Genomic DNA, 11,266 nt, shown 5'->3' with positions numbered 1-11,266 from the left:
TTTGTAAGTGTGAGCTGTTTATTTGTGTTAGGATATTTTATTTTAATTTTTTTCATTTTTATTACTATTTAATTTAATATTGTTTCTTTGTATCAGTATACTGCTGCTGGATTATGTGAATTTCCCCTTGGGATATAAAGTATCTATCTATCTATCTATCTATCTATCTATCTATCTATCTATCTATCTATCTATCTATTGTGTGTTACTTATTTTTTGTTTCGTCTTCTACTCTTATGTTTGTTAATTGAGACTTTGTAATGATCTGTTTGAAGAAAGATAAAAAAGTGTTAGCTGTTTTAGCTTTTGGGCCATTTTGCATTGCCTCTTTGTTAACTTACATTAGCGAAACATTGGCCATAGTTAAAATGAAATTTTTTTAAGGTGTGTAACCAATTTTTCCCCTATCCCTCAGGTGCTGTGAGGTATTTGTGAAATTGTGAACGTTCAGCCAGGTGAGTTAATTGTATGTTCATTTATGAATTTGTAAGTGTTAGCTGTTTTAGCTTTGTGGTCTTATACCAGCATTGCCTCTCTATTGGCCATATCCCATAGCCCAACTGAACGCCACTCTGATTGGCCTAGGCAACACGCCAAGCATTTGGCGTGATTCTGAATTTTTTTTTCCCTATCCCTCAGGTGCTGTGAGGTGTGTCTTCTTTGAAATTGTGAACTTATTCATCTTTCCTTGGCTGCGGTAATTGGCCAGTGTTTTGTTTTGTAAATGAATAGCCAATCAATTTTTTAACAACTATAGTCCTACATACTATAGACTATAAACTTAAACTCACATCTGTATCTACAGATGGCTCTGAGAATGAGACGATGGCGAAAACGGAAAAGAGAACTCGATCTACTTCTACGTTATTCTGACAGTGATGAACACCAGGGCACTGAAAATAATAGTGACAGTGTGCCTGGGACTCTGAGTAGTTGCGGCAGTGAAAATGTGCCTGGTACCCCACATGGTTTCAGCAATGACAGCGTCCCTGTGACATCAGATAGTTTTGACTTTGCCACTGATGTGGACTATTGGTCTGCTGACTCAGAAAAGGAACCAAATGATGAAGCTGAGGTGACCAGCAGCTTTGAAGATGACCTGAGACAGTGGGCCTTGGAGCACAAATTGACGCACAGAGCGCTTAACGGTTTATTGCCCATATTAAGGAAGCAAGGTCACCTATTGCCTTTGGATTGCCGGACACTCCTTGCTACACCACAAGTTAATACAACAGAGCCTAAATGTGGTGGGCAGTACGTGTACTACGGCTTAGAAAAAGGGATCTGTCGTCATTTAAGTCAGATGGACAGTAATGATGTGCACCTCAGTGTAAACATTGATGGCATACCACTTTTCAAAAGTAGTAATGTCCAATTCTGGCCAATACTGGCAAAGTGTGGCCATTTTGGTCCATTTATTGTAGCTATGTTTAGTGGACAGAAGAAGCCAAGTCCAATCGAGGAGTATCTTGAAGACTTTTTGACAGAGTACAAACATCTCAAAGACAATGGTATAGTTTATGAAGGCCAGACTTACTCTGTCAGTATTGATGCTCTGATCTGTGATGCGCCAGTAAGGGCATATCTAAAATGTATTAAGGGTCATACTTCCTATGAGAGTTGTGAAAGATGTTTAATCAGAGGTGCTCGTTTTGATGGAAGAATAGTTTTCAGTGAACAGGAATTCACTTCTCGAACAGATGACAGTTTCTCCAGAGTGGAGTACAGGAACCACCAAATTGATGTCAGTCCCTTCATTGCTGCAGGAATTCCTTGTGTTAGCTCATTTGTCCTAGATTATATGCATATGGTCTGCTTGGGAGTAGTTAGACGCCTGTTGTTTTACTGGACACGTGGCCCAAAAATCTGTCGTTTATCTGTGAGGCAAAAGGATGCAATTTCCCAAAAACTAACTGCACTGAGAGGGAAGATGCCGAGTGAATTTGCCCGGCAGCCACGGGCTTTACATGAAATAGATAGGTGGAAAGCAACTGAACTAAGGCAGTTTTTGCTATACACAGGACCTGTGGTATTGAAAACTGTGTTGTCCCCTGAAAGATACACACATTTCTTGTCCCTGACAGTGGCAATGTCAATAATGCTGGAGTCAGATGATAGGATTCGCAAGGCCTATCTCCAATATGCCCATGAACTAATCAAACACTTTGTCATGTGCTGTGCTGACCTGTATGGCAAGACCTTTCCTGTATACAATGTACATGGACTAGTTCATCTCCATGAAGATGCCAGCCACTTCAACTGTTCCTTGAATGACATTTCCTGTTTTCCCTTCGAAAACTACCTGCAACAAATTAAAAAACATGTGAGGAGTGGGAGAAGTCCCCTGGAACAAGTCACCAGGCGTTTGTCAGAAATGGAACATTCAGAAGTGAACGTAAGCAAAATGCACCCTGAGGTGTTTGCTTCTGTTAAAGAAAGGGACTGTTGTTTTCTCTTGAGAGACGACAGATTTGCTTTTGTTCGACAGAAAAATGCAGACGGTACCTTTGCTTGTGAAATCCTGCACCAGCATTACACTTCACCATTATTTCACCAACCATGTAGCTCTGGACTTCTGAATATAGTGTGCATAGGAAAAGGTCAGGTCAGGATGAAAAATGGACTACTGTGTGAAAGGGATCTGTTCCGGAAGGTGGCCTGCCTCCCACAAGGAACTGGAGGTTCTGTCCTCATACCGCTTCGCCATGGTGTGGAACACTAAAGGTTGAAATTTTTTTGTTCTTTTAGCTACATCACAGCGGGGGTCATCACAGCCGATCACTTGTCTCCATCTGTTTGTTTTCTGCATCTTCCTCTGTGATTGCCACCTGACTGTCCTTTCTCACCACAATCATAAACCTCTCTCCCTTCCTCTCACCTCTTACCACAACATGCTTCTCCCAAAGTAGCCTTCATCCCTCTTCTGCACATGTCCAAACACTCTCAACCTCACCTCGCTTGCTTTATCCACTAACCAGGCCGACCCTCTAATTTAGACACTAGTGGTCTTTATCACTCCTAATGAGAATCATTGCATATTAATTTCTGTCTTCTAACATGACAATTGGTGATTTGTTGAATAGGTTTGTGTCCTTTTCTGTGCCATTACACCTATGATTTGCTTTGTCTGCTACAGTGGTTCTCAAAATGGGTTCAAGGGACCCTCGGGATTCCTTAATTGGGTTCTAAATTGGACGCTTATAGGTCTGTACAAATGAAATGCAATGGAACTGTAAGGGTACATTAAGAGTCATGAGAGTCTTTGAAATTAAACAGTTTGAGAACCACTGGTCTACTCAATGTATAAACTATATTAAAATGTTAAAAACTTCAAGTAACATGCATATGCTGTCCTTTCCAGATCATGTATACAAGGGCTGTTTGGAAGGAGGGTGAACAAGAGGAGGAGGGTGTAGTTCCTGAAAATTGGATCGACAGGAACAACAGAACAGTTAGGTGGCCACATAGTATGAGCGCCACAAAAACTGAAAGGGCTCTAAGGGACAAAATTAACCCCCAGGATCACTGGATGACGTTCCCTTTAATCAAAATAAAATTTTCGTCAGGCAAGTTTTTTGATGAATAGAAATTTAAATATATATCCAAGTCAAAATATTGTTGATATATATATATTTTTTTAATGTTGAATTGTAGCCAGTCATCGTGAATGTGACAATTACAACCTGACCAGTCAGGCAGAGGACGGCGATGATGAGGTGCCATTTAAATTGACGAGGAACCGCACTAAAAAAGGAACTCCAGAGGGCTTTGTAAGAAATGGTATGTTTCTCACTCTCAAGTAACAAGATGTGTATCAATTTTGAGGTCAGTCAGATGGATGGTTTGAGAATTATGCATGGAAAACACACACAGACACTCGCACACAGGCAGATGTTTCTTGCATGTATAGATAGATGACATTTGTAATCTGACATATTGGGCCTCAAATTTTTGACTTAAATGTGTATCAACATTTTTTGCAGAATTGACAGATTCAGATGAAGAGAACATCAGGGGTAATGGTTTTCTATAATGACTTTATAATTTGTTTCAAGATTAATAACTTTTTTTTAATAAGGTTATTCCATTTTTTTTGGAGATGCATATGCTTATTTTCACTGTATTACCTCTGTATAGGTGTCAAGCTGCCCAAATACCCCACTGCACCAAAAAAGCTGTGGTCCATTCAAGGTACCAACTTGAATCTCAATGCATGTGGGAATAATGACAACTTATGAAGCATGGTACTGTCTTGTGTATACACACAATTCACACTGATTCATGTGTTTCAGCCTCTGAAGATGAAGCCAGGTCTGTGGAGCGTCGGACAGTTCTCAGGGCAGTGAAATGTCCACTCCTTGTGAGTATTTACTTCTCCCCTCGCATCAACCATCCCATTGAACAAAGTTAAAAGTCCATTCAAGATGGTGAATTTCTCACTGCTTCTGAATTGAGCATAAAGGGGAAGGGACAAAAGAGGGCTTAAGGGTAAAATGGGATTCAGCCCAAGTGTCCATCACAGCTAAAGGTCATCTTTTGTTTCCTTTCAATAATTTTGCACCTTTGAATATTCTGTCTTTTTCAGGCCCTCAAACTGCAAGCACAGCACCTCGGTGTGGAGATCTGTCGACACCTAGTGAGAATTCATCTCATCTCTCTTTAAACAGTCACTTTTTTATTTTATCATCTTTGTGTAAGAACATTCTTTGTGGTTTTTCAGGATCTGGACATGCAGCAGGAGGTTGTCCCATGGATGGCTATCGCTCTAGGTAAAGAAACAGGATAAGGCACAGTATTGGCTGGCTTCTACTGGTTGGTCTCCAGCACATATTGTTCGCCAACCAGTAGGTGTTAGTCTGTTTCCGTGTTATGGTATTATGTCCAAGTGATTTAAAATAAATTTAAATGGTACTAGGTCCAGAGGTAGGTCCAGCAGAGGATACAGACACAGGTCCAGATCACGGCACAGTGGTTCGAGGAACACGGACAGGTCCAGGTCACAGCACGGTGGTTCGAGGCACACGGACAGGTCCAGATCACGGCACGGTGGTTCGAGGAACACGGACAGATCCAGGTCACGGCACGGTGGTTCGAGGCACGGACAGGTCCAGGTCACGCACGGTGGTTGAGGCACACGGACAGGCATGACAGGTCACTAACGTACTGATGCCTACAGATGTGATGAAAGATCCCGGCACAGTGATCTTACCAGCCCCCCCTATGACGGGCCAAGGCATGGTGAGTTGTCCAAAGGCCGCAATTTCATCAAAACACTTTGCAATTCAGTTAGTTGTACTGATGAACCTGTAATTGTTTTAATCACGTTATTTAAGATTATTTCTCTTCTAATCCTGCCCGAATCTGTTAAAGTTTATCATTTGGTAATGTCTAAATTAAACTTTCTGTGGTGCAGATGCAGTGACAGATCTAAAATGGACATTCCCATTGCCTACGGATGGTAAGTATTTGATCTATTGGCAGTGTGAGATGAGCGAGAGAGAGACTTAATACTACAACTTTCTCTCTTTGTCTACTGTTCTCTCGGTCTACACAAACTGCTTTTCAGTTATAGCAGTGGCTTGTTTTTTTACCATCAATTGTAGGGTAGTTTCAATCATGTTATATTACAACATTTGTTTGAACTTTTTTCTTTCTCCAACACTATCTACTGTATTGATAAACACTGAAACTGATTACAAAAATAATTTTGAACCAGCTAGCTAGCCTTGCTATTCTAAGGTAATCATAGTAATCAACAAATGTATTTCAGTGTTTCAGAAAAAGGTCTTAACCCTGCTGTTTGACCTGCGCGATCAGTACAAAAAAGCAGAACCTGCCTCTTCAGCCGTGCACATTTTGAGGATGGAGACTATGGTGGATTTTGAGGCAGAGGAGCAACGCCTCTGTGATGCGCAAGCTTTTGATACCCTGGTAGGTTTTACAAGTCTGAAAATAATGGAGTCTTGCATAACACAATACAATACAGTGCAAAACTGTTTGGTTCCTCTGAGGAGTGTCAGTCAACTTTATAATGGACTTATTCCAACAGGTGCTGCAAATTGCACGTATTGGAGGGAAAAACACCAAGGATTGTGTCCACAAAGTCCTTGACCGGTATGTTTCTACATACAGTATGAATTGTGGGTGGGTGGGTGCTCTGCTTGAACTTTTTTATTCTGGGTGTGGACCAGCATGTTTTCATTTGCCTTTTTTCTTGCTTAACCCTTTTGTGCCCCTTGATAAATTTTTTGCATTTCAGTTTTTTATGAAATTTTGAAGCTTGGATCTAATAATAGGACTATAATATACTGTAGAAGAAAAAGTTCCATCTTTTACCCTGCAGACATTTTTTGCACCATTTACTCCCATTATAACATTCATTTCTGTTTGCATAAAACAATGTCTGAGTATGTCATATTAGATAAAAATTAAGTGAAATTATAAATTCACAACACATTGTGGTCTTATAGACCAGCAGCAGCTGTTCTGAAAAGAGGGGGCCAACCTAGGGTACACTGATCACACGTCATAAAAGCCTTTATAGTACATTGATGTTGTTCCTATGTATATCACTCACATTGATTTATAAATGTCTTTTTTTTTTAGGCTCTTCAGTAATGCCCTGATGGCGAGGTTTAATATGAAGGGGAAGGGGAAAAGGGGCAAGAAACCTTTGGAGAACACAAAGGTTTATAGAGCAATACAAGGTAAGCCCATATTTCATGTTGGCTAAGGCAAGAACATTACCCCTGCCAACCTGTAATAATTTGATTTATAACTTGATTTCCGCCTAATGTCTACTAGCTGTGACTATCTTTAACATTTGCAGACATGGTTTTGTAATAATCCAGTATTGGTAGTGGATGCATAGGCAACCAAGTTTTGCTTTCAAATATGGGGACTTGGTGTATGACTGCAGATTACCTTCATAATTCTAATCACTTGTCTTTTTCTACTCGTGCAGATGGAGTCATGAAATTTGACCCGGCAGCCACAGAGGGCTTTATAAGGATGTGTGCTTCAGAGCATTTAAAGCATGCACCACAAAGATGTGGAGGTCGAGTGGACACACTCATCTCTCAACTCTCATCGATCATGACTGATTAACTTTTTAATTTTTTGTATTCAATATGGTGGATGGAATTAATAAAAATGGAAAGAATTGTGTGATGAGTGAATTGTGATTTTTGTTTCTTATTTGAATAAGAATATGATGACTGGAAATGCATGCAAAATGCATACAAAAGTGTAAAGCATTTCCAGTTCAAATCGGCTGCTGAGTCAAACGAAGCTACAGGAAAATAAACTGGTACAGTAAACAGGTCCTCCACCTTCTGGAACTACAGCCACCTTCTGAAATGGAACTACAGTGTACAGAGAATAGAAACAGTAGACCTGTAAAAACAATGTCTTAAATGAGTTTAAATATGTTTAAATTTTATGTCGAGATAACATTTTTTTTAGAATTAGCATAACATGCTATGGTAAATCTAATCCAAACGTCCACATTTGGACCTCACAACGACCTCATTTCGACTAGAATTAGCCCTTATCTGGAGGTCCTGGGGACGTCAATACTTGACGTTCGGAATACGTCGAAAAAAGACGTCATCTGGCGTCACTATCTGCACCTTCAGAGGACCAAAATGGTACGTGCAAAAATGACGTGGAAAAGACGTCGCTTCAACGTGTCTCTGCGCAGTGGGTCAGGTATCAGAATGATCAGAATATCCCTGCTTCTCAAACAACGGGCGTTAAACTGTTTTTATAGTAAAACTGACAAAACCACACACATGCCATGCTCATGCACACGCACACAAACACACACGCACACATACACGCACGCACAAACACTCAAATTCACAAATCGTGGGTCGCACACACTACTGATTAAGTGTATCTGTCAGGGGCGATCAGTTTTTCACCCAACATAAAACGTTAGTTCGTCAAAGATAGAAAGCAGCACGGTGATTTCTATTATTTCTTAATGGCAGAATTTCATTTAAAGATGAACCATGAGTTCATTGAAATAATTACACAGCAAGGTGCGCACGCAATACAAACGTAATGTGTATATTATTGAAGTAAAGGTTCATATAAATTGATTATATACAAATTTTTAACAAGTTGAGAAATGTAAACTGGTTAAAATGCACAAAATTATACATGTATCGCTTTATAGTGCACATATAGTGTATGTATATTATTAAAATAATGACACGACAGAGCCCCGCCCGCCAACTCTAACTCTCCTCCTGCGTCCACCCTCGCTCTCGATGCATGCGCACTGCCTGCTCATGTGCCCACCCCCAACACCTCACCAAACACATGTTTACACGCTGCATACAGCGATTCCCATCTGCGACAAACATGCTTCTTCTTAGATGGTCCTGCAGGAACAGGGAAAATCTTTGTCTGCAAAACCCTGATTCATACCATTAGAGCTAGGAAGCTAGGACCATCGTCCTTCTTCCACCTCAAAACTGGTCCCGCCCACACGCAGCTGACACGGCATCTGTAGTATGCTTACAAAATAAAGCAAACTCTACATGCAGCGAAAATTTACTTCTCCAGCTAGATTCAATGCTCAGAACCATCAAACCCTTTGCTAAATCATACAAACACATGCAATCACTCAGTCCAGTCCAACAGCATCTGTACGAATGCTTTTCAAGGAAAACCCTAGGCAGGATTTACAACGATACAATGCCCTAACATGTCACACCAATGTTGCAGCAATTTTCGTCGGGGAAGATGGCGAACCGCCTGCCGAAGGGGACATTTGCATCTGTCCCATAGGCAACTCCTGTAAACAGATTTCCATGCTCAATATGAATTGCGATCCTATGGTTTACCCACTTTTATTCCCTTATGGAGACATTGACTGGCACAAAGATTTACAACATGTTCCCAATAAAAGAACCGCCAAGAAAAGAAGGCATACTCAATGCCAATTTTACGCGTAAAGATAAGCAATGAGGAATATATTTAGTATTTTGCACTCCAGCGGTGAACTATTCCAAAAGTACGTCGTAGATGCGTATGTTAAAACAGAGGGTGCGCGTCTCAACTATTTCAGATTAGATCAACAAGATTTGCACGTGGAGCAATACAAAGGATGTCAGACGCACTGCAAGCAAACGCTGAAAATAACAACATACGTGTAGGCAAAATGATCATATTACCATCAACATTTCCAGGAAGTCCAAAATACATGCAACAAAACTAGCAGGATGCCATTGCCATAGTACGTAAATTAAGACACCTTTTCACATGTAATCCTGCTTGGCCGGAAATGCACAGACCTGATCTTGTAGTATGACTCTTTTGGATTAAGCTGCAGGAATTACTTAGAGACATTCTACAACAACATCTTTTTCAGGATGTTATTGATTATATTTACGTAATTGAATTTCAGAAGCGCGGCCTTCCTCATACCCACATGCTGTTTACTCTTCACAATAATTCTAACAACCAGTCTTCAGCCACGGTCAGTTGTACGTGGCTTTTTCTAGGGTTAGATCTTTCGACTCATTATCTATTCACACCTGCGTCTTTCAAGAAGTATTTATTTCTTCTTGATTTCTGAATTCCTTTCTTACCGTTTTACGCTCCTATTCTTTCACCGCCGTATGCTACAGCGGGCTTGGGCTGGTTAATATTATTTGTCAAATGAAGTACCAAATATCCACTGACACACATTTGTATGAGAAGTCAATTAAAGAGTTCAACAAACAGCAACTGAGATATTAAAACATTTTATTGAATCTGTTCTGACAATTATAGTCTTTTAATTAAATGAATGATTATAATTATCAGAAAATTTAGCCATTTTAATGTCAGCATAAAACCAGGCCAAAATAATATCAGCAGTTTTATAAATTGCAGAATGTACACCGATAGCACTTGCATGAATTTCCTTACAAGTATCCTTTGTCTCTTAAACTCAACAAATAACTTTCATATTCCTCCTGTTGCCCTGCTTGTCTTTTTTGACAATAGTAAAGGTCATCCCCTTGAAAAAAATTATATTCACGCAGCAATTAATAATATGGTTATAATGTAAAACACTTCAAACAAACCTCCAAAATGTGCATTTTCTTTGTTTAAGATGACTTCTTCAATGGATCTAACACTTACAACATGGGGCACTACAACACACATACACAAATATCTTTTAGTATTGTTTTAAATAGCCTTGAAAATTGTTAGTATCTGTCCTCTATCCAAGCCACCCATTTACAAAAGAGATTTACAGGTTTGGGCCAGAAGACGAAAAATGAGACAGAAAGAAATGCCAGTCTAATGCTTGCCACACTGACACTTGCTCATACTACTACAGTTTAAAAGTGCCACCCAACCTGATGCCAACTCTTTCAGATGGGTAGTGAAACCCGGAAAATGTATTACTGGACACAGGAAAAAAGCTAAAAGACTTATTCTGACAGTGACCAAGTTGGGGATTGTTGATCTGTAAAGTGGCAGTAAAAAAAAAACAATTTAAATCTGATTACAAAATATATCAAGAAAACTCAAAAGGTATATAATGATTAATTTATGAAAACTCCATAGAATAGATTCTAACACTTTTTTCCTTCAACAGTCATGCTAATGTCAGAATTTGTGCGTTTTATTACCTACTTTGTGCACATATTGAAGCTGCTTTATGGTAAATGCAAGCACACAAGTAAATAATTGTCAGCGGTTACAATTTAAATGTATACTTGCAGCATATACCATCCACCCATCCATTATCCAACCCGCTATATCCTAACTACAAGGTCACGGGGGTCTGCTGGAGCCAATCCCAGCCAACACAGGATGCAAGGCAGGAAACAAACCCCAGGTAGGGCACCAGTCCACCGCAGGCAGTATATACTGTATCCTGAAATGCCAAATTAAAAATGAGAGGATGATGAAAAGTTATTTCGTGCTTAATATACTTTAAGCAAACTGATCACGAAATTTTCTAACCAGTTTGATTTTGTTGGTACCCCCAGAATGGCTCATATCTTGGATGAAGTCCTATCAGGTTTATTTGGAATTTAAAAAACCTAAATAATAATAGTAATAATAATAATATCTTACATTTATATAGAATTTTTCTGGCTACTCACAGCGATTTTCATAGACATACTCAAAAAAGACAGTGTAAGCGCTTGATTTTTTTTTAATTAAAAAATGTTCAATATTGTAGCCTAATTTTTCAGAACAAAAATAGAATTCTAAAGATTAGCTCCGACCATGAAAATGAGTATCTCTGCCA

At 39.5% G+C, this 11,266-nt stretch overlaps 1 protein-coding gene and 2 long non-coding RNA genes across 3 annotated transcripts; all 3 read left to right on the top strand.

Annotated features, from left to right (window-relative positions):
* Nucleotides 1–394: 394 nt before the first annotated feature.
* LOC120524553 lies at nt 395–912 on the top strand. The gene is made up of 3 exons (XR_005632799.1): nt 395–455; nt 640–697; nt 806–912. It is a non-coding gene; the product is annotated as an uncharacterized LOC120524553 (long non-coding RNA).
* A 107-nt stretch (nt 913–1,019) lies between these two features.
* On the top strand, nt 1,020–3,563 carry LOC120524551. Its single transcript, XM_039746386.1, has 2 exons — nt 1,020–2,724; nt 3,362–3,563. The coding sequence occupies exon 1, from the start codon at nt 1,304–1,306 to the stop codon at nt 2,720–2,722; it is 1,419 nt and encodes a 472-aa protein (XP_039602320.1). The 5' UTR covers nt 1,020–1,303; the 3' UTR covers nt 2,723–2,724; nt 3,362–3,563.
* Nucleotides 3,564–3,706: 143 nt separating this feature from the next.
* Nucleotides 3,707–4,322, top strand: LOC120524550. Its single transcript, XR_005632798.1, has 4 exons — nt 3,707–3,780; nt 3,984–4,016; nt 4,138–4,191; nt 4,293–4,322. It is a non-coding gene; the product is annotated as an uncharacterized LOC120524550 (long non-coding RNA).
* Nucleotides 4,323–11,266: the final 6,944 nt, after the last annotated feature.

The sequence above is a fragment of the Polypterus senegalus genome, chromosome 2 (genome assembly GCF_016835505.1).
Source record: "Polypterus senegalus isolate Bchr_013 chromosome 2, ASM1683550v1, whole genome shotgun sequence".
Lineage (NCBI taxonomy): Eukaryota > Metazoa > Chordata > Cladistia > Polypteriformes > Polypteridae > Polypterus > Polypterus senegalus.
The sequence above is the reverse complement of the archived record's forward strand: the minus strand, read 5'-3'. Positions and strand labels throughout refer to the sequence as shown.

Coding starts and splice junctions, on each gene's coding strand:
- LOC120524551 (XM_039746386.1), top strand. CDS start 1,304: ATGGACAGTAATGATGTGCACCTCAGTGTAAACATTGATGGCATACCA.